The following is a 24,369-nucleotide window of genomic DNA, read 5'->3' as shown; positions in this document are numbered from 1 at the left end:
TTGGGCTCATGGATTCCTTGCCCCCCGCCCCCCACACCCTGATGGTTTACAGTTCATTAGTATTCTTAAGCCTTTTTGCTCAAATTGTCCCAGATTTGGTCAGTGAGTGTTTCTTCAAGTTGTTTTCTCTGTACTTGTTTTAGGTCCCATCATTTAAAAAAATCTATTATTATTATTATTATTATTATTACCACCATTTTACTTTCTGGCAAAAAATGCTCCAGTCTCATCAGTACCACTGTCCTGAAACCAGCCCTTTTTCTGAAGAGTCCTGGTTCCTGTTTAGAAGAGAGTGGTATTAGAAATCAAAATTTGTGTGCTAGAAGAGCTCATTGTCACTGCATTGTCTTTGTTCTTGGCCCTTTCAGTGGAGAGAACTTGGAAATATATACATGCACTTACACACACATATACATATATACAAGTATATATACATGCATACAAGTAAGTACATGCATATTTTAGAAGTAATGTGTTCTTAGCATTACCTCTGATTTCAGTCCATCTACTCAGGGTTTTTTCTTGCTTTTCCTCATTCTGTATTTGTATGTCTCTTCTGCAGTGGGAAACCTGGCTCCCACAACCTCAACACATTTACTGGTCTGCTCAGTAAGAGAGCTAAAATAGTTCCAGAATTAGCACAGCGTGTTTAACTTTACTATCTCCGACCTCTCTGGTTAATTTGTTACTTTACTTTTGTCTCCTCTACACCATCGTCTCTCGAGACGGACGGCTGCCGCCGACGACGACTTTTGTCTCCTACTCTTCCTTTCGATTTTGTCCCATAGGGGAAGACTTTGGACAGCCTGATGGCTTTTCTGGTTATTGTCAGCTAGTAAAATGGCCTATAATCCTTTTAACTTGCAAAGCCAACCTTTATTCAGACATTAGAAAGCATAATATATTAATCATTACTTCAATGTTTATTAAAAATGCAGGCATCAACCCTCCAGTATCTCACCCTGAACCTATAGTCAGTGAGCTTCATGTCACTGGCGGGAGAGGATGGAGTTGGCATCTTTCCTTTTTGTGACCACCCCCTGCAGGTGACAGCTGCCCAGTTTGAAGTGTGTACAGGGGTGAGGCAGTGAGGGACAGAAGTGCCTGCTCTGGGCAGCAATTGCTCAGAAGTCTCTGGACGTGGCACTTGTACATGGGATGTAAAGCTGACCTTTTCTCTCGTGAGCTCTTCCATGGGTGCATCTTTCTGTGTCCTGCTGGATCCCTCTGACTGTAACCCCATCACCTTTGGCAGCACGTCTCCTTCAGCCAACTACTCCTCATGCCCCTCAGCTGTTGGTCCTCCAGCACTTCCGTAATACATGCTCCAACTGCTCAGGTTTTCTCACCCCAGAACGCAAGTCCTCTTGACCAGGAAGCCTTAAAACGACCCCCAGCCAGCATTCCTAGCCCAGTTCCCCATCTATGCCTTGGGACTCACACAGAAGTGGCCCACAGTTAAAGGTGGGTGCTGATTTCCCTCTCACAGCCCACTATCCCGTGTTCATAAGCTGTCCTCCTCTTTCAGGCATGAGTTTTGCACTTTCCTACTCCACCCTGGCTGCAGGGAACAGGCGTGAACCCTGAGTGGCATATTAATTCCTCTCACCAGCTTGGACTAAGGAGATAGACCCCAACTTCCTTCTCCCTTGGAGGGGGAGGCAAGTGTTCTCCCAGCACAGCATCTGCTATCTCCAGGGAAATCTCTTTCCAAATCTTCCCTCAAGCTCTACTTGGGACATTTTGCATTCATGTCATGGAGGTACAGATGATCAATACGTTGCATCATATTGATCATTCTGGTTTCTGAATCCGGGCTGACTTTGCAAGTAAGAGTGCCTGTAGGACTTTTTATTACCTGAGAGCAACAAGAAAAGTCACAGGCTGGCCCAAAGTTTCAGTCTGAAGCCCTGTTTTGTAGAGCTGCTTAATTGGTTTGCATTATCTTGTTTGAAATTCCTCCATGGTGGAATTTGGAATTCGTTCTTTTTGCCTCATTATGCTTCTGTTGGAACTCCAAAACCCTACAAGGTAACATGACATTAGGCAAGGGACTATAAAGCCTTGTGTACATAGCTCTGCGTGCCAACCGCACATATGTACGATGGACATACTTCTTGCCTAAGAAGCCTGTAGAAACATACTTGATTCTGTTTTAGCTATACTTTGGGATGGATATATTTATAAGAGAGAAAAAAGAAAAGAAATAAAACAGAATTGCTTTCATCTTAGAATATGGTTAGTATAATGCAATGTTGGGGGAAATTAATGATGTGGCACCATTTTGTGTCATTACAGGAGGAATTCAAGAAGTTACTTTATGGTCTCTGTTTCTTTCATGCTTTGGTACAAGAGAGACGGAAATTTGGGCCCCTGGGATGGAATATTCCTTATGAGTTCAATGAGACTGACCTGAGAATCAGCGTACAGCAACTCCACATGTTCCTGAACCAGTATGAGGTATCATAAAATTCACAGCAAGGACATTTCTTATTTTGCTATTTATCACGTTGTGTTTGTACAGTAAGCAGGTACTTCTGATTAATTCCTACACTTATAAAATGAATAGCAGGATAGTTCCCAACAGCTTATTAAGTAGTACTTTATTATAACAGGATGTTATAACTGCTATAGAAGGTAGTTAAGATGTCAGTTTGTCTATTAGGAACCTATATTTTACCATTTACTTTGACATATAAACACCTATAGGAATCTGAAAAGTGATCATAGTGTTATTTTGAAAAAGATTTGAGAGTGTGTCTATACTGCTGGCAGGTATGTAAGTATTTATGTTTAGAATAAAATTAATTTCAATGTGAAAAGTTGAATATTTTCATGCATAAACATTAAAAATTCTACATACAAGAGACTATAATAAAAGAAACCTTAACAGGAAAAGTATTTTCATGAACTGATAAATAAAGGTCAATTTATAAAACAGCTTATACAAATAAAACTATTAAAACTTGAATTGAGAAATGAATAGTTCACAGAACAAATGTTATTATACATATGAAAAAATTATGAGCCTCCCTAATTTTCTAGCAATGCAAATTAACACAATATTAATTATCTTTGGGTTATCAAACTGATTTTTACAATAGTACAGCTTGTCAGAAAAGCAGTTTGGTAACATTAATCAATTGGTTTTTATAAACTTCTTTCCTTTGACATAGTAATTTCCTTTTCAGAAATTTAGACTACCGAATCATTAGAAGTATGTACTTAATGAAAAATAATTTAAAACGGTAAAAAATGAAGAGCAAATCAAGTGTTCAGTATTAGAAGACAGTTCTCAAAATAGTGTTTTCAAGCAGTATTTCATAAAATGGTAAAAAAAAAAAAAGCATGAGTTTTGGTGAAAAGTTACATGCAAACTTATATATAGTGGGATTCGTCGGCAGCCGTCCGTCTCGAGAGACGATGGTGTAGCTTCTTAAGAGTCTATCTGCACTGCCGAGAATGGCTGTGCAGTCCGACTCGGGAGTGACACGGTATCTGTCTCCTCCCGTGTTGAATCGACATCTTGCGATGACGCTGGAGTGTCCTCTCCAGTGAAGCTGAAGCTACAGAGCCTGGGCAGGGTGATATGGAGGGTCTGCTGTTGCCCATGCAGCAGACCCCCCCCCCTCTCTTCGCAGCTGAAGGGTCCAAGGGAAAGACGAAGTCAATACAGCTTGGCTTCAGGTGCGCCGCAGGAGTTGCCGGTGTTGACTACAACGTCAAACCGCCTTAGGGACTCCGGCTCCGGATTTTCTGTCGGGGTTTACTCCCTTAGCCTTTCCCCTGAAGAGGTATGCCGCAAGGCAGCGGAGGTTTTTTGGAATCAGAGTTTTCCTTCTCTGATGTGCCCTGACTGGAAGATCGAACCAGCGACACTTAGCTCGCAGGCCGATGCTCAATCCACTGAGCCAAACCAGCCAGATAGTGGGATTACAATTGTCAAAATATACATGGATATAAAAAGGTGGTGAAGAAAATTAACACTGATATCTCTGGATTATATTGGATTTGTTTTGAATGTCACTCAGCAGTGAAAGGTTTTTGGGGATGAGCTTGTGGTCTATTTCATTTTGTATCTGGCACGTAGAATTCTACCAACCTGAACTCACTATTCTACCAAACATATTAATGTTGGTTGGTAGAATAGCGAGTTCACAAGCTACTAGAGGAGATCTGTTCTCTGCATGGACCGAATGGAGACGACGAACCACAAAAGAAGAGACAGACTCAAAAGTGGCAACAATTAGCAAAGAAGTATATAAAAGGAAATGGTTTAATGCCTACTTTTGGTAAGATGTTTTAATTGCATCATGTGAACAAACAAGAAACCCAATTTTGTATCATGTGTCACGATAACTCGTAACTGTGTGAGTGACTTGAGCTCTCCGTTTAGGAACTGCCGTACGACGCCCTGCGGTACATGACCGGTGAATGCAACTACGGCGGCAGGGTGACGGACGACTGGGACCGGCGCACGCTGCGCAGCGTTCTAAACAAATTCTTCAACCCAGAATTAGTTGAAAATCCAGACTATAAATTTGACTCAAGTGGCATCTATTTTGTCCCCCCTTCCGGTGATGTACGTATGCCTTTCTAGAAAATGCAAAGCCGTAAAACCTGAGATTCCTCTGATACTGAAAATGGCGTTTTTCCCAGAGACCTTGTTTTTTGTTAGACGTTGTGTGTGCTTCCTTCAGTCCTGTGGGGACAGAGCAAAGCCCGCGCTTAGAGGGAGTCTGTAGTTTCCTGCTGGCTGTGGTGTGAGGAGTACCAGAAACGTCCCTCACCTAAGAACAGCTTCCTCATGCATTCAGTCCTCTGGGTGAAATGCCATTGTCCCCAGTTAAAATGGAAATACATGAGTTAACAATACTGTTAACAAAAATAATTAATATTTGTATCATGCTTAGTTATTTACATAAAGCAGTCACGTGTAATTATCTCACTAGAGCATCATTAACATTGGTATTATAATTCTGTCCCTATTACAAATGAGAGGACAGGTTCGCTAATATTAAGTGGCCCACAGCTGCACAGAAAGTGACAGAGTCGCAGAGCCACCTACTGCACAAGACCAAGGTCCCCTTCTGCTATTTTTCCCAGTCCTCTCTAGTGGAAGATGCTGAATTTGTTCTCCTTTTTCCTCCCAGAAGTCAAAGGGGCACATATTGAAAGTTAAACATGTGGCCACATCCAGCACTGGGTGCATACCGTAACCTCCCAGTCCTTACCCGGTCATTAACCAGGATTAGTGCTTGCTGAGGACAGATGTGGATGGGGTGAAGGGAGAAATCAGTCCCAGAACCCTGGCCCCTGACTGGGCGCAGCAAGTCAACATGGCAGTCATGGGTCACAAGATCTCTAGTGATGAATTGTCAAATAACCCAAAACATGACCCATATTGAAAACCATCAATGATCAACCCAAACATCATATATGTATAATACATGAGTGTTTGTATGTGATTATATGAGCATCAAGAAAGGTATGAAATTTTGATGCAGTCCTTGCAAATAAAATATAAAATGAGAGTGCACCTGCATAAAATGATATACAGCATTAATAATCTTCAGATAATTTTTACGTTTCTTAACTATGTAGATTTATCACAATAAGAGTAAACAGGAAAAAAAAGAATAGAGCCAAAATTTTATTGTTATCGCAATAAATTAAGAACAGTCATCAACAAAATGCAGCACAGAAGGATTTCTCTGGGAGAAATTTCTAAATGATGTTGACAGAACATTCCTCTCTCTTGTTTTAAAATTCATTCCAATTGAATGGTACATTTTCTTTTTCTTGCTAAATGTGTTCATATCTTTTAAAAAAAAAAAAAAAAACAACCTTGGCCCAAGTTGAAAGAAAATGAAAGCATTCAGTGTCTGTTCTCACAGGCTTAGTCACTCAATAACTTGAGTATTGAAAATCATCTCTTTTGAATGAGAAAGTTCTACAGGATAATTGATTTCTAACCTTCTGACTCTCTATTATTCATCTTTGCAGCACAAAAGCTACATTGAATATACAAAGACTCTGCCGCTGACCCCAGCACCAGAAATCTTTGGAATGAATGCCAATGCAGATATCACTAAAGATCAGTCAGAAACTCAACTGCTATTTGATAACATTCTTCTCACACAGGTGTGTGATCTGTATAGGATCTGGCTCCTGAGACCAGATAGGATGCTCCCCAGCAACATGTGTGAACACAGTAGAGGCCCATGTGTACACAGTTCTGTCTGTTAAGGTGGATAGCCATTTTGATGAAAAGGAAAAAAAAAAATATATATATATATATATATATATATATATATATATATACTTTATGGATTTTAACATAGTACATGACTGTATGGGGTGTTTTTTTGTCAACCTGTTGTTTTGGAAAGAATCTTTGAGTATCATTCTGCTGCTAGGAGGTCTTGGAGAGACATTTTTGAGTATCTCCAAGTATCCTTTGATAGTATTCTGCTAGAATTCCATTTTGCCTTTCTTGTATAAACCATGCCCTCAAACATGACATATTATGGCCCCTTTAAATTCCTCTGAAGTGGAAGAAGAATCTCAAAAGATACTTGGGAAGCAGGTGGTTGCTGGAATTCATTTAGAATTTTGCCTATTTTTATTTTCTAGTCTTTTACCAGCCACTTTTAAAATTACTTATTTTATCAGATATTCCAGAACATTTAATCTAATTTACATAGGAACAGTATCTTTCATATAATATTTTATCACATTATGTAACAGTTAAAGAATACAATTGCAATAGTAAGTACAAAATGGAAAAAAAAAGGTTTAGAAAAATACGGTAACTCTTAGCAGATATGCAGCTCTGCTGGTGAGAGCACAGAGGTGAGGGCGTGTCAGAGCGTTAACTTCCAAGGTATCAGAGTTCGGCACACCATGGGCCTGAGTCCATGCATTTGAATGAAAAATATTTAATCTCGCCTGTCTATTAAGATATTCTCTTGCATTGTTCTCCCTTTACATGTGCTCAGTCGTTTGTTTGCTTTTTTTCATTTTTGAAAGCAAAGTAGTCCACCTGGCAAGAGTTCCCTTAGTGACTGAATGAGGTTTTAATAAGTTAAGGATGATTATTCAGCCAGGCAAGTTGTTTCACAAACTGAAGTCTATCTGCTCTTTTTCATTTCTATGATAGTGGTTGATATTACATAGTGCTTACTGTATGCTGGCAATGTTTGTTCTCAGGGCCTTTGTATGCTTACGGAACCCTATGAGCTAAGAGCTAATTATTCTCATTTTACAGGTATAAACTGACACACAGAAAGATTAAGTAGCTTACTCAAGGTCAGCTAGTCTAATTTCAAGCCAGGATTCAAAGCCAAGCAGTGTGATTCAAACTAGTTTGACTCTAGAATCTTCATTCTGAACCACTATGCTATACTCTTGTAACAGAACGCCTGGGCTGCTCCGATTGAAACAGAACCCACGGGCTGTTTAGTTAGGGGTCCGATTGCCCGCCGCCAGAATCATAACTCTGAATACCAGAGTTTGGTGAAAAGAAAAAGAATTGTTTATTTACACAAAGTCCTGTCTCCCCCTCCCAGACCTGGCCAGTCTTAGGAAGGTCAGAAACACCATTTCCCTACTTCCTAGGCACAGGTCAGCTTTACCAGTAGCTGCCAATCACTCAGTTCTGATTGGGGACATCTTTTCTGTGCTGTGGTGCCCGCCAGCTCTCAACGCAGGACCACCTGGATTCTCAGCCTCCTTGTAAACTGCCTTCTTCCTGAAAACCGCATGGATCTCCTCTCCTTCTCCAAGCAGCCTGGCAAGAGCCTCTTCTTAAAGCAGCCTGAAGATCCCTTCTCCAAGCCAGATGGAGGGAGCCCACAAAAGCCAGAGAGTGAGGGTGTGAGGGCCAGACAGAGCCTGAGAGAGAGAGCCTCCTAGAGCCAGAGCTGGCCCCAAAATGTCCGCAGCTCCTTCTCTCTTCCTCCAGGCCTCCTCTCTCCCTCTGCGTCCTCTCACGCAGTGGGTGTTGCAAACAGTTCTGACCATTCACAGAACCCTACATAGGCTCTGTCTGCTTCTTCCCTACCAGCCCACAGTCCAAGATCCCTCCCATCTTCCTGAGTCTTGGAAGTAAAGTGGATCTTTGCAACAATGTATCCAGCCACTAGCTCCAGGCATGCAAGGGCATCCTGAAAGCTGCTTCCTGCTCCCTATCTCCCAGCTGAAAACTCTGGGGTTTGTTTTTGGATTCCTCTGTTTCTGTAACACTCTCTTTCTAGATTCTAAAAATGGAATAGAACTTAGACGTCATGACCAGAGATGCTGATAAAAAGAAAAAGAAAAAGCTAAAACAATCAAATTAGGAGGATAAAACTGAGAAACTCCTAGCTCTGATCTACTGTAACATGAAATTTTCTAATAAGGCAAAAAGGACAAAGACTATTTTTATGTTCATTTTACATGTTAATAGCACTACAATGAGTTATTGCCTGAGCATAGATCTTTAGGAACATTACATGCCTGGAATATACCGTAGTCTGACAACAGGACATTTATAGTGTCTCTCAGCTATATTTCAACTTGATGGGATGTGCCACATCACAGAATACATAAAACAGTGGGCTCATTTCAACAGAAAATGACTCAGAATCAAATGAATAAGTTTAAATACACATGGGGTATCCTCTCGGTGTGTAATTAAACAACATCTTTCAATATTGTCAAACTCAGATTGGCAAGTACAATTATAGTGATGGGTAGGCTGCAGTAGTTCAGTGATTTCACACTGACTTTAACCCAAGTCAGAGGCAAAGACCAGAACTGCAGAGTTTGGAGAACAAGTTAACAATGACAAGACTTTCACATTGTGTATTTCACAAAAATATCTCTTAAAATTAAAAGGGGGATCTTGGAGTTGAGAATGTTGCTTTTACAGAGCTATTTTTCTCATGCTTAACCTGCCAGACTCAATGTAAAATAACAAAACCGGAAATGAAAAAGTTAAGCCCTGTGATGTTTCCTTTTGGTTTAATAAAAGGAAAATAACTCTTAGAAGATTTTAAGCAACATTTGTGAGAATCCTAAGGTGATAAAAAGAAAACAGCTAAGTGAAACAATTACAAATAAATAACACCCTCTTGCTCTTCATTCTCAACATCAGTTGGGTATTGCTTTCAAAACATACCAACCCAATTATGGGATATTGGTGTGTGGAAAATAGGTAAAGGGAAATGTTTGTGTTACTAATGTATTTTTCTTACATTTTGAAGGACTGTAAGGTATTTGCTTTGGGGTTTTCATGATTATTTCTTTTTTTCTCTTTTTGTTGTGTGTGTGTTTGTTTTGGTGGAGGCACAGCTCTTGTTAGAAAATAGGAATGTTTTTAATTAGTTTATAGCATCTTGTATGCACATCAAAATACAAATGGAAATCAGCATATGATGCAATGCAATAGAAACAGATATTTCACTCATTTTGGCCAAATATTCATTATCTTCTTTTTTTCTCTAATTTGTTTTATATATTAAATTGTAAACCTGGCACTTGAGATCATAATAAAGGATTAGCATATCCCTTTTTTGCTAACATGTAATTAACACCAACACTTATTATTTTTTATTGTGCAACTTCATAGGATTTTATGGTAGTATGTGCTAGGTAGCATTAAAAATCTCACTAGAAAATTAAGTAAAATCAATATTTATAGAATAAATCTGATGTAAAAAAACAGGAAATACTAAATCTGAAATAATACTAAACACAATTTCTTAGGACTAGAAAAATACGAGATATTCATTTATATTTTAATAGTGCTTGCTCCTTTCAACACACACACACACACACACACACTCATTTATTCTGAGGATTTAAAGGGTTTTCCCAGAAAATATAGGTTCATTTACACAGTGCCACTACAAACATAAAAAATAAAAATTGAAATGAAATTCCTCTTCCTTGTTTCCAATGTGAATCACCAAAGTCTGTCTTTTCTCCATAACTCCTGAACAGCTTAGAAAAGATGAGCTTATTTTCTTTGCCCTCCTGGTTCAAGGAGAAAACTATATCTCTGCTTTTGGCAACCAGTAGGCCAGAGTTATTAGCAAATATATTGTGCGGCAAGCTTTCTCAAACCAAGGTCAGAGCCTCCTCCTGGGTTTTAATGCCCATGATCACTTGGCCACCCCCACCCCCACCCCAATGTAAATGCTTTTCCTCCCTCTATTCACAGCATCTCCCCCCTCCCCACCCACCTAGGTGGCTCAGTATGTAGCGTATTTGCTTCCTCCAGACCTCCTTTTGTCTCTGTACACTGTGCATGTTCTTCCCCCTCCTTGCTTACAGTTGTTTTCTCCCGAAACTCCACGCCTGTTGTCATCACTTCAATAAATCTTATGTGGAGAGAATCCGAGATAAAATAGCAGAGCATGCTCCTACAATTTACCTGAGCTTTCGTATCCAGCAATTCTTGCACCTTTATGAGGATTTCTGACTTACAGTTTGGATTCTTTCAGTCTCGCTCAGTAGATGCTGGTGCAAAATCATCAGAAGAAGTGGTAAATGAGGTCGCTGGTGACATTTTGGGAAAACTTCCAAACAACTTTGATATTGAGGCTGCAATGCGGAGATACCCAACAACTTACACCCAGAGCATGAACACTGTGCTTGTCCAAGAGATGGGACGGTTCAACAAGTTGTTACAGACCATGAGAGAATCCTGCATCAACATTCAGAAAGCAATCAAGGTAAGGGAAAACACACCGAAGAAAAATCATTGAAATAAACCTATCGTCCATTCACTCAGCAAATATTTGTTTATTGGGCACAGATTCTGCGCAAGCAGTGTTCTTAGTTCTGAGGATAGAAACAAGATCCCTGCCCTTGAAGGGTGTATAGATTTCTGGAGATGGCTGTTACAAAACAAGTAACTATAGAATATGTTAGATAGCAATAGTTTGCTGCATAGGATACATGCTAAGAAGATACAAAGTATTCAGGAGTAAGAAAGACAAAGCCTTTGCCCTCATAGAGCTTCCATTTTAGTAAGGGAGAGTAACAATTAAAGATATAGATAAACTATGTGATGTAAGTGGTAAGTTCTAAGGAAAAAAATAAAATAAAACAGGACAAGGGGCCGAGAATGGTGGATGGGCAACTTAGTCATTTTGTGTTAAGCTCCTCCGAGGAACTGACCCACGAGCAAGCGATGCCTGATGTGAGGGACAAGCCATGGGACTTTTGGGCAGAGGATACAGCAAGTGCAACAGCCACAAGAAGAAAGACTTGGCATTGTTCAGGAACACAGTAGGGAAGGCTGGTGTTGCCAGAGTGGAGTGAGCCCAAGGGAAATGACAAAACAGAAGGGAATCTGCAACTTCATGATGGCCTTGTTGGCCATGGTTAAAATTTATTTAAAGTATATTTTATTGACTCTGCTGTTACACTTGTCCCAATTTTTCCCCTTCGCCCTCCTCTCTCTGATGCCCCCTTCCCTCCAGCAATCCAGCCCTTAGTTCATGTCCATGGGTCATACATATAAGTTCTTTGGCTTCATTCTTTCCTATACCATTCTTAACAGCCCCCTGTCTATTTTGTACCTACCAGTTATGCTTCTTAATCCCTGCACCTTTCCCCCATGTCTCGCCCTTTCCCCTCCTAGCTGATAGCCCTCCAAATGATCTCCATACCTATGATTCTGTTCCTGTTCTGGTTGTTTTGTTTGTTTTTGTTTTTGTTTAGATTCAGTTGTTGATAGTTGTGACTTTGTTGTCATTTTACTGTTCATAGTTTTGATCTTTTTTAAAAAAAATAAGTCACTTTAACATTATATATAATATGGACTCTGATGATGAACTCCTTTAGCTTTACCTTGTCTGGGAAGCACGTTATCTGCCTTCCCATTCTAAATGATAGCTTTGCTGGATAGAGTAATCTTGGTTGTAGGCCCTTGCTTTTCATTACTTTGAATACTTCTAGTCAACCCCTTCTTGCCTGCAAAGTTCCTTTTGAGAAATCAGCTGATGGTCTTATGGGAACTCCTTTGTAGGTGACTCTCTTTAAATTTCATTCTGAAGTGTAAAGGTAAAGGGAAACCTTCAGAAGGTTTTAAACAATGAAATAAAATGACGTATTTTACATGTTTAAACAGTCACTGGGACCGCTGCAGAAAGGATAGTAGGGGAACAAGAGTTCAGCTGGAGAACAATGATGTGACTGAGGTAGACTGGCTGAGTTGGTTTCTTGCAGCAGCACTGGAGGTGGAGGAAAGTGGGAGGATGTGAGTTACTTATGAGAAGAGGAGTCTGCTGTGCTGGCTGTAGTGTAAGCTGGCTGGGCTGTTTGGCTGAGAAGCATTCAGTACCATGTGTTTCTCCTTGACCTGGTTCTTCCTGTGTCCTTCCTGCTTCCTGCATTCTGGGAGCCCAAAGGGAAAAAAGGCCTCAGGGATCTAGGCATCCAATAAACACGATTCACTTAACTTCCAATTGCAGAATGGCCGTTATGACCACAACTGAACCTGGCATCCCCCCCACTCCAGGGATTTCTTCGTTTCCCCCCCCCGCCCCCAGGTTTTACTCAAGGAAGGTTATGATGTACAATTTTATGGGAAAAGACCTAGAAGTTTGTTTTTTAAAATCAGGTTTCAATAATCTTTTTCATTTAGCACCCGCCACCTCTTCTCACTTTCACTGAGGGCCATCAGTTCTGAGTATGGAGGGATGGGTATTCTGTAATGTTTATCTAGTTGGTAAGTCCCTCTAACTTCTGGCTGCAAAAACCAGCAGGGATTGAGTCAGTGGAAGAAACTTCTGGATTCCAAGTAGTTCCCCTTAAAGAGCCCACACACAAACTTACTCAGACTCACTCCCTCTGAACTCCAGCACCAGGGTAGCAGTTTGAAAGGCACCAGTGCATACATGGAGCAACTGAAGTGTCTGGCATCAAGGCAAATGCTAGGGGACAGCTTTCTCCCAGACAGAAAAGCAGGCAGTGGCCATGGTCCCTTTTCTGAACCCTCTCCCCACAGAGTCACAGAGCTAGCAGGCAGGTGCTGTATCTGAGACTCCATCAACCTTGCTAACTCTTTGCCCTGCCCTGGAGATCATCTGAGACTCTGTCCCACAAGTTACAGGCCCACCCAAACTGTTAACAGTGGCTTTTGCATATGAATGGCTGGTCTTTTCTCAAGCTTCACAACTTTTTAAATCCTCTCAAACAAGCAATAGCTGGCCGCAGTGGAGGGGGGGGGGGGGCAAAAGGGAAAAAATTGAGACAACTACTATAGCATAATCAATAAAATATAACTAAAAAAAATTTTCTTCAGGGTGGGCAAAATGTGTGAAGAGGGTCAAAGGTACAAATTTCTAGTTATAAAATACAGTTAACCCTTGAACAACATGGGTTTGACTGCACAGGTCCAGTTAAACACAGTTTTTAAAAACATGTTCAAGAGTCAACTGTGTTTTCAGTCCGCAGTTGGTAATTCATAGGTGTCAAAGGCTGACTTAAATTAACTATACCCAGATTTTCAAGCATGTAGGTCGTCATCATCCCAACCCCTGAACTATTCATGGGTCAACTGTGAATAAGTTATGGGATATAATCACAGCATGTTGACTAGAGTTAACAATAGTGTATTGCCCATTTGAAAGGTGCTAAGAGAGTAGATCTCAAAAGTCCTCATCACAATAAAAAACATTTTTTTGTAACTGTGTATGGTGATAAATGTTAACTAGACTTCCTGTGGTGAACATTTCACAACATAAACAAATATTGAATCATTATATTGTACACCTGAAGCTAATATGTTTTATTCAATTATACCTCAATAAAAAATGCTTCAATTAAAATTTGATGAGGTTAAAATTTAAATATTTTTCTGAGGAATAGTTCAAAGACTCCATGACTTACTTGAGAGCAAAAGAAGATAGCTTTATTTTCTCTCTCTCTCTTTTTTTTTTTTTTTTGGCTATATGACTCAACATTAACTAATCACAATTGTAAACAAAGGATAATTTTGAAGAAAGTATTTAAGAGGGGCTCCTAAATCTGTATTATAATGTTAACTAAAGATTAAATGTATTTCAGGGGCTTGTAGTGATGTCTACAGATCTGGAAGAAGTGGTTAGCAGCATTTTGAATGTCAAAATTCCTGGAATGTGGATGGGTAAATCGTACCCAAGCCTTAAACCACTTGGGAGCTATGTGAATGACTTCCTTGCAAGACTAAAATTCTTGCAGGTGAGTTCATCTAAGTACACATGTGTCAATTTCTTCTGATCTCATTTTCTTCACTTAGATACTTAATGTGATGAGTATTACTCTCTAGTTTTTTTGTGCATTTCAAGTACAGATGACCGCTACTCAATATTGCATATAATTAGCTGTTACACTGAACTTTCAAGTACTGGTATTGGAAGTCAGATTTCAGAAAGGTTCTTTAGGAGCAGGGGTTCGTGTTCAGTGAAGTAAGAGAGTCAAGTCAATGACTTTTGAAGAGAGAAAACGACTGTTTATGTTTATTTTTCCATTCAATATTTAGCATCAAAACAGATCCCTAGAGCAGAGCATCTTAGCAAGCCAGACAAGTTACAAGCAAGCAACACTATTTCTTCCTTGTCCAGAACTCTCCCAGGTCATTATATCACTAGATTGCTGGCTCAGCCCAACACAGTAATAACCTCAATGGCTAATTGTCCTCAAGATGTTTGGTGGACTGAAGTCTACCTCCTAATTATCTGGCCATACTGGTGTTTAACTATCTTCTTATTAACAATTATATTCATTAGAAGTATTAATTAATGTCTTAGATACTGTACATAAAGCATAAAAAAATGCCTGTGAAAAAATTTCTGCAGAGAAAAATGACTACACTTCCCTCCCATGATACAGGCCTGTTGTGGTACTAGAGTTAAAACAAAGGAATTAAGATTTTTCTTGAAAGATGAAGGCTCTTCCTTGGGCTCTAATAGGGAAAAGGTCTTCAAATTTATTTCTTCAGATTGACTTCTGTAATTTAGCACGTAGTTAAAGTCAGTATTCAACTAGCCTCCTATAATAAAGATATAAACAGAATACCCAAGTTATCTTTATTTATAAAGACTTTAAGCTCTCATTATTTTGTGTTTTTTTTTCCTGGGAATTCCTTTATGATATTGCCTTTCTATATGTTGGATTTCATTGTATTTTGGTGAGGTAGGAGAGAAAACTTGCAAAGGAATATTGTACTGGATTCTACTGATTAGAGAGAAAAAAACCTGAAAAACATTAATTACTATCTGACCAAAGTTGATAGGGATCTCTTCTTCTTTTTAACTATATAACATGATAAGTTGTGCAGCGATGTATATTAGATATTCACTATTTAATGGAGCTTTCCTGAAGGAATCATTAGGTAATTATAAAACAGACACTTACGTCTGCATTCATAAACATTGTGATACCCAAGCTCATGAGATGGGTATAAAATTGAAGTCAGAACAAAGCACTGAATACACTACTTATTTTCAAAACCTTCAGAGTGTGGCTTTATATTCCTCAAAATGTAAGCTTCGTTATTAATTTACCAAAAAGATAACAGAGATGTTACATTTATTCCCCTGTTTGAAAGCAAGTTTTATTAAGCAGTGTTGTACTCAAAGTTGAAAAGCTCTATTGTTAAGATGCCTCTTATTTGACACCATAGCAATGGTACGAAGTTGGCTCTCCTCCGGTCTTCTGGCTCTCTGGCTTCTTCTTCACACAAGCCTTCCTGACTGGTGCCCAGCAGAACTATGCCAGGAAATACACCATCCCCATTGATCTTCTTGGGTTTGACTATGAAGTAATGGAAGACAAAGAATATAAGGCTGCTCCAGAAGATGGTAAGTGCAGTAACAGAATGAGTTGACTTATATCTAGGCACTGAAAAAACATAGCATTCTTGCTTACTTCTCTCAGCTGTTAAAACATTTAATCATCATGTAACTCACCCTCAAATGATTGAGAAAAATATTTATGGAAGGGGCTGGAGAGAGAGAATATGATAAAGCAAATGAAGATAAAATTAATCTGAATAAAGAGTATATGTCCCAAGTACTGTTTTATTTTTGCAAAATTTTGCAAGTTTGAAATTATTTCTAATAAAAAGTAGGAAAAAAGTAGTCACCAAATTAACAATACATGGGATAATTAACCATAATCTTCTGGTGTCTTTGGGTAATCAAGGTGGCACAATATTGAAAGGGATTAAGAAGCACAACTTCATAGTTACAGAATAGTCATGGGAATGTAAAGTACAGTCTAGGAAATGGAGAAGCCGAAGAACTTATATTTATATGCATGACCCACGGGCATGAACAAAGGTGTGGGGATGGCCTGAGGGAGTGGGGGTTGCTGGGTGGAGAGAGGCAAAGGGGGGAACTCAGGACAACTAAAATAGCATAGTCAGTAAAACACAGTTAAAAGAAAGAGAGAACCTCCTTGAACAGTTTATCTAGTGAAGCCCCCACTCCACTTCATTGTCCTCCCTTCCAGCTCTGCTTATTAACTTCAAAGCATTAGCCACACTCTGGCATTTTTCTGTATCATTGTTTACGGTCTCCCCCACTCTGCAGTGCAAACACCAACAGGCTGGTGACCTGGTTTGTCTTCTTCCGGTGTTTTTTTCCTCAGCGGCTATCAGAGTGTTGAGCACAGAATAGACCCTCAAAAGCTGCTGTAGAAATTCCAAAAATCATGCTGCTTGAGTCCACTACAAATTCGTGGAATCTAACTCAACCTTTTAAGCTACTATTTATTGCAATCTTTTTTAATACTTAAAATAGTTTTATTGCAGAAACATGTTTAAGAACAATACATGCAAAGAGGAAAAGATCACTGGGACAAATTATGTTTTAAAACTAACCATTTTCCCACCACCCTAAATGCTTAACCCTTCATTAATTTGGCCATTTTCCCAGAATATTTTTATTCCTAACTCACTCAGAACGGGCGTATTGCTGCATGCCTGAACGGCATTTAACAACCTCTGAAAAGTTGTTCGGTTCATTGTTTCTTTAATCATATAGGCCTTTAAAAAATACCTTCTCTGTTCAGCTCACTATATTACATGCAGTAAAAGATAGCAATAAATAGAAGTTTGAGTTCCCTGACCCCCATAAAAGTCAAAATATACCAAGAAGGATAAATAATTTGATTCAGACTAAGTATTTGGGAAGAGGGAAAGAAGTGTTTAAGTTGGGTAAGGGCAGGTTCAAGAAGGGCACAGGGTTTCTCTTATCACTGACAGGTTCCCAGAAACTGCCCAGCCATTTACATTTAACCTTCATTGTAACCCTGAGGCGCAGATACTGCTATTGTCCCAATTACACAGAAGTGGATGCTAAGGCTCAGGAAGGGTAAAGAACTGGCCAAGGTCCCACAGCTAGCAATTGGCAAGGTTGAGAGTCAAATGTCAGGGCATCTGGTGCTCATGCTTAGCTAGCTGCTTTCTCTGTGGCCCACTGATCACATTTTTAGAAGTTTGGAAACATCACATTTCTAAGGAAAGTTTTCTTTCTTTTTTTTTTAAAGTATGTTTTACTGATTATGTTGTTACAGTAGTCCCAATTATTTTTCCCTTTGCTCCCCTCTGCCCAGTACACCCCTTCCCTCCAGCAGTCCCAGCCCCCTTAGTTCATGTCCATGGGTTGTGCATATAAGTTCTTTGGCTTCACCCTTTCCTATATTATTCTTAACTTCCCCCTGTCTATTTGTACCAACCGATTATGCTTCTCCTTTTTTTTTTTTTTACATGGGTTGCTCACCCTTTTAAGTATATTTTATTGATTACGCTATTACAGTAGTCCCAATTTTCCCCCTTTGCCCCCCACTGCCCAGTACCCCCGCTTCCCCCAGCAATCCTACCCCTCTTATTTCATGTACATGGGTCATGCATATAAGTTCTTTGGCTTCACCCTTTCCTATATTATTCTTAACTTCCCGCTGTCCATTTTGTACTTACCATTTGTGCTTTAATCCCTGCACCATTTCCCCATTTTTCCCCCTCCCCACTCCCAGCTGATAACCCTCCAAGTGATCCCTATACCTATGATTCTGCTCCTATTCTGGTTTACTTGGTTGGATTTTGTTTTTATTTTTTAGGTTTAGTTGTTGATAGTTGTGACTTTGTTGTCATTTTAATGTTCATAATTTTTATCTTTTTCTTAAGTTAGTCCTTTTAACATTTCATATAACAATAGCTTGGTGATGATGAGCTCCTTTAGCTTTATCTTGTCTGGGAAGCACTTGATCTGCCCTTCCATTCTAAATGATAGCTTTGCTGGGTAGAGTAATCTTGGTTGTAAATCCCTGCTTTTCATCACCCTGAATACTTATTGCCATCCCCTTCTTGCCTGCAAAGTTTCTTTTGAGCAAACAGCTGATGGTATTATAGGCACCCCTTTGTAGATAACTCTCTGCTTTTCTCTTGTTGCTTTTAAGATTCTCTCTTTATCTTGAACCTTTGGCATTTTAATTATGATGTGTCTTGGTGTGGTCCTTTTTGGGTCTAGCTTGTTAGGGACTCTTTGTGCTTCCTGGACTTGTATGTCTATTTACTTTGCCAAATTTGGGGAGTTTTCCTTCATTATTTTCTCACATAAGTTTTCAATTTCTTGTTCTTCCTCTTCTTCTTCTGGCACTTCTATGATTCTGATATTGGCATGTTTAAAGTTTTCCCAGAAGTCCCCAAGCCTCTCCTCATCTTTTTCAATTCTTGTTTCCTTATTCTGTACTGGATGACTGATTTTTCTCCCTTATATTCCAAATCGTTGATTTGAAACACTGTTTCCTTCTCTTCACCATTGGTTTTGTGTGGATTTTCCTTCGTTTCACTTAGCATAGCCTTCACTTCTTCCCTTATGTGTTTGCCGTACTTAATCATATCTGTCAATTCTATGAGCATCTTTTTCACCAGCGTTTGGAACTCTGCGTCTGTTAGGTTGGCTATCTCCTCATCTGTTAGGTTGGTTATCTCCTTGTCACTTAATTCTCCCACTAGAACCTTGATCTATTCCACCTTTTGGACCATACTTCTCTGTCTCCTCATCTTGACGGGCTCCTGTGTTTGTTTGCCTCTGTGTCTTAGGCAGAGCTGTCACTCCTGTTACTTGTAGGGGGCAGAGCCTTAGGTATTTGTCAGTACAGGGTGACCCATTTCACCGCGTTGTGGCACTGTGTGTTGGGGAGGGGTCTGAGAGGGAACAATGCCAATTGCTCAGCACTCGCCCCTTTTCCAGGCACTTCTCCCACTTCCATATGGGCCTGGTGCCTCTCTAGCTGTTGCCCTGGCTGTCGTTCCCAGAATGGGTGGGTCTCAGGGAAGTTTTCTTGAAGAAGCTATGGTTTATTTTTATTTAATTCAGATGCAAAAATTATTTTTCTAAATTTTCCTCATCTCAATAAAAAAGCAGAAGGTGGCATTTGAATTAAAAGCTAAGTCTACTGATGATCACCAGTTATATCTTTTTGAACTCAGGTAAAAGACACAATTTATAAAATCACTGACTGAAGTGTATAAACTAGCTAATATCTATGATCAAACTATTGAATTCCCGATCATTATACACAAAGACTTGAGCACAGGGTAGTCGGCATTTCTTTTTACAACAATACATTAATTTAACCACAAGTGCTCTTATTAAAGCTTCAAATTTATTAAAAGACAAAATTATCTTGAAAATAGTGGAGCAGGTATAAAGCACAACGTATTTCAGGATTGATAAAGGCCGTTTAGTGTTCCAAAGTTGCACAATAAAGAGTGACCATCTTTAAACCAACTACTAAAGTCCAATGAATCAGCCCAGGTTTGCTCTCTATATCTCATATTCACTAAACCATGGATTTTATTGTTTTGTACACAACACACACACACACACACACATATTCACCAATAAACACAGATATTCACCACTTAACTTTTTTTTCATTCTAGCTTTCCTTCCTAGTTAGCTAATTGCCAGAAAGAAATTAAAATTCGATGAAATAATTTGGAGCAGCAGCCTTTTCCCAAGGAACAGCTTTCTCACGGGACCCTAATGGGAGGAGCACAGACCCCTGAGAACAGCGTGGGCTAGAAACGCAGTTTGTGTCTTTGTCGTCTCCTCCACTCCCCCAGCCTGTCTCCTGTTCCTGGGTTCTGGGGCTCACAGAGAAGTTGCCTTATTTAATCCGAAGATTAAATCAAACATCATAAAAAGGTCACTTTTAACATGGCTCAAAGTGGCCACCCAGTGCCACTGTAAATCTACTTGGATTGGGCATCATACATTCTCGGTGTGCTCGCCGATGATCCCTCCTATCCGAGTGGGTGGCTCAGGGTCGTCAGTGGAGAGCACTGAGCAGGATTGGAGGCAGGAGAGAGTGAACGAGAGGGCCTTGGAGAAGCTGTAGCTGATTCTATGTGCTGACCGCAACTCCCAATGGCAAAGGTGTGACTCGGAGTAGGAGAGGCTGTGGACCAAGACCCGGTCAACATCTGCCTGTGGCTTTCTATCTTGTGTTTCCACAAAGCCCTTATTAACCATGAAAGATTAAAACATGTGAATATCCTTGTCACATTTCCTATAAAACTGTTACTGGTTTGGAGGGAATTTTTATTCCTACTGCCACTTGTTTTAGGTGTTGAGATGAACTCTTCTGTTTACTCCATGTGACATTAGCTTCTCTACGTTGTGAGGAAGAGATAATCTAATTGGCTAGTGCCGGAGATTTGCTGGGCTATGAATAGCTGTCAGCGAGACCAGGGCACTAAATGGCTCTCCTGGACCTGTCTGCAGAGGCTTCTCTGTTTGTCCTGTCCCCACCTGTTGCTGTGGCTGGGCTGGGAAGGTAACTTCTAGGATGGGGTTGCAGACTCAGCTCCCGCTCAGGCAGGTCCACTTCCCACATTGCCCTAGACTCAAAATACATTTTGCAATTCAGCTTTACCAGAGTAATGCTTGAGAAGATATTGGGCAAGTGCTTTGCTAATTAATAAAACTGACATTTTATTCCAACTATTCTTTCCATCAGTTAAACCCTAAAAGAGAAAGGGTAAGTCCATTCCGCCCCTCATCCATCACTGAACTATCTGCATATGGTTTTTACAGTTAACTACAGTCCGGCACACTACAACAACATTTAGGTTGATGATTGTAACGCATACAGGACGATGGTCCCATCAGTCCCATAAGATTATAATGAAGCTAAAGATTTCCTATGGCCTAGTGACGTCGTAGCTGTCATGACATCTTAGCATAACGTGTTACACATGTTCGTGGTGATGCTGGTGTAAACTAATCTGCACTGTCAGTGATATAAAAGTACAGCACATACAGTTCTGTACAGTACGTAGTACTTGAAAATAAATGGCTGTTACTTATTAACTATATTACTTTTTATTTATTTTAGAACTCATGTTTTAAAAGTTTGCTGTTATGCTGGTGGCAGCCTCAGACATCTCGTGTTTACCACGTCTGTTAATTGCATCGTTTTCTCTTGTGTTTGACTTACTCTTGTGCTGTTTTATACAGAGGCCTGTAGACTAAGAGCAGCAGGCTCTACCACGCAGCCTAGGTGTGTAGTAGGCTCGACCGTCTGGGTTTTTATAACTGCGTCTGTGATGCTCGCACAATGATGACATTGCCTGACGAAAAATTGCCTGCTCACACATTTCTCAGAATGTTTCCCCATCCTTAAATGGTGCGTGGCTGTATAATTAAAATTAAATAAAACAGGAAACTAAAAAGTCAATCCCTGGGTCACACTAGCCATGTTTCAGATGTTTAATAGCCAGTGGTTACCACATTGGAAAGCACAGATAGGGACTATCTCCCTCATTGCAAAAAGTCCCATTGAACAGCACTGCCAAAGTGGATTTTTGCATACTTCTTCCCAGTGCTTTCACCAGCATTAGCTGCTTGGATCTAACAACTGTAGGCAAAGCAGGCATTATTGTTTTACAAATGTTTCCAAGCTGTTCTCCAGATGACAACACAGGTCTAAAGTTAAATGAATTGCTTGAGGTCACACAGCAAATTAGAAAGTAAAACTTAGGTCTAAGTTCCACATTGCTTCGCTTAACAATGAATGTTTGCAAGTGCAGATACCTACGTTCAGATCATGAGGTTTTACACAAATGGATCGCCAGAGAAACTGGCTGGGTTTCATTGAATTCCTCATTTGTGTTCTTCAGCTGTTAGCATTTGACATTCTGTTCTGGAGGGAGTTCCTCCCTGTGTCTCTCCTTGGAGTGAGAACAAATCCTAAAAGGGAGGAAGTTAACTCTCAGGGTTTTAGGGATCTGCAGAGGCTATTCGTTCACCTGCTGCCTAGAAGTCACTGGATCCCTACAATTGAGTGAAGAACTTTGCAGATTTCATGGCCTCTGACATTATAATCACCCAATTAAAAATGTAAATCTGATCCTGCTCATACAAACTGATAACTTGCCATAGACTAATTAAAAATACCTCTTTTGTCTTCCACATTTAATTATACAATTGAGTTAACTGATTTCCAAAGTATAAGATATTCTTGAGATTTGAATGTTAAGACAAAACACTCAGAACACGGCTTTTCCTTTTAGAACAAGCCTCAGGCTTCCTGACCTAATATAACCTGCAGAGTATTCACCCGTAGGAATTTCAGATTCAGAACTATCCATTTGCGTATTTAAGATGCTGCATTAACCTCCTCCTTTTATATTTAGGTGTTTTCATTCATGGATTATTTCTGGATGGAGCTTCCTGGAATAGAAAGATAAAGAAACTTGCAGAATCACATCCCAAAGTTCTTTATGATACAATGCCTGTGGTTAGTATATTCTAAGGATATACACATGGGGGGGGGGGGGTAAAAGGACCAGCTGACAACCAATTACAAGAAATCTGCTAAGATACTGTGGGCAGAGTTTCAAAGATGAGACCCAAATTGAAAGTCACAAGGGCAAATGTGCAATTTCAGGAGTTGATTGGTATCGAATTTTTTTCCTTTCACATGGAAACTTTTAAGTAGTTGCAGTGAATAGAAGGAATTTATAAGTGGATGATTCTCCTGAATAAGGAAGTCACTTAGTAAGAAAAATCTATTCTTGGTTGAAATGAAATATATCCAACTTGAGTGCTAAAGTCCTTATACTCAATTATACCTGAAAATCTGTTTTATGACTGCGCCCCCCTTATAATAATCTGGATTCCACAATTACATGAAAGATTAGCATCCTTATGAGCTCCTTCATACAATTTGTATTTTAACCTGAGAAACCTAGACTCTGAAGTGTCTGCCAACCCATATCACCTCAGAAAAGTTGCTGCTATTATTGACAGAAAATTAATTCAATTAAACTCTAAAGACAGTATTTCATCTTTATGATAAGTTTGTTCTTTACTCATATTCAGAGATCAAACTTGCCCCTAAATCTTATTTATTTTTGAGATTGGTGAGGTTCAACAGTCCTTACCATTCCAGGAACTTGGCTCACTCTATAAAAATAATGTGGGTATATCCGATATGCATAATATACGTAATAGCGACTTTAAAATACTTACCTAAAATGGGGAGGTGATCTAGTTCTACCATCATTGATAAAAATCCTTTCAGAATATTTTTGGGATTGGCCTTTCATATGGCAACATGACTTTTGAGTATCAATGGTGGCAGTTTTCTCCTTTTAAAGTGTGTCTGACTTCTGTCTGTAAGCACCCAGTCATCCCCAGGTAAGTACTGTGGATAGGTGATACAGCAATATGCTTTTTGACAGAGTAGGTAAAAATGACATTTTTTTTTTCTCATTTAGTTTCTAAACTTGTTCTGAAGATAGTTCTGAGAGCTCTAAAAAGTTCTGAACACTGGTAGTACTGCTGACAAAAATAAGAACTATTTGGGCCACAGAAATTTGCAGACATAACCCACTTTAACAATACTGCATGTATGTTCAAATATAACAGCTCTGACTTAAAAAGGTTTTACGCACTTTCTTCCAGATGTGGCTAAAGCCCTGTAAGAGGGTAGATATACCAGAACGACCAAGTTATGTAGCTCCACTGTATAAGACAAGTGAACGAAGAGGAACATTATCCACCACTGGCCACTCGACGAATTTTGTCATCGCCGTGACCCTTCCCTCTGACCAACCCAAGGAGCACTGGATTGGACGGGGCGTAGCACTGTTATGTCAGCTTAACTCATAATCAGAAGACATCATTTCCCTGTTCCTATTTCTTGTTACATGATTGCGTAGAAAATATATTTAACTTTTTAAAGTATACTTTAAATCAATTAGACTGGTTATACTTAATTATAAATTTATTACTGTGCAGATGCAGCCTCTGTTTAAAATGATTCAGACTTCAGTAAGGAAATGTCCTAAAATAAAGACTAAAGGAAACACAC

General features: G+C 39.6%; 1 protein-coding gene across 2 annotated transcripts in view; it reads left to right on the top strand.

Annotated features, from left to right (window-relative positions):
* DNAH7 (dynein axonemal heavy chain 7) overlaps positions 1-24,347 on the top strand; it is a 226,978-nt gene extending 202,631 nt beyond the window's left edge. For both annotated transcript variants that reach the window (XM_090282024.1, XM_090282032.1), the window contains 8 exons: positions 2,299-2,460; positions 4,397-4,582; positions 6,007-6,144; positions 10,491-10,721; positions 14,065-14,217; positions 15,662-15,839; positions 22,688-22,791; positions 23,961-24,347. In XM_090282024.1, coding sequence (XP_090138150.1) covers positions 2,299-2,460; positions 4,397-4,582; positions 6,007-6,144; positions 10,491-10,721; positions 14,065-14,217; positions 15,662-15,839; positions 22,688-22,791; positions 23,961-24,167 — 1,359 coding nt within the window. In that variant the 3' untranslated portion in view covers positions 24,168-24,347. The remainder of the gene's footprint in view (positions 1-2,298; positions 2,461-4,396; positions 4,583-6,006; positions 6,145-10,490; positions 10,722-14,064; positions 14,218-15,661; positions 15,840-22,687; positions 22,792-23,960) is intronic.
* The last annotated feature ends 22 nt before the right edge of the window (positions 24,348-24,369 follow it).

Source organism: Furipterus horrens, unplaced genomic scaffold, assembly GCF_987537825.1.
Source record: "Furipterus horrens unplaced genomic scaffold, mFurHor1.1.pri manual_scaffold_1, whole genome shotgun sequence".
Classification (NCBI taxonomy): Eukaryota; Metazoa; Chordata; class Mammalia; order Chiroptera; family Furipteridae; genus Furipterus; species Furipterus horrens.
Note: the sequence above shows the minus strand (reverse complement) of the source record. Positions and strands in the feature narration are given on the sequence as shown.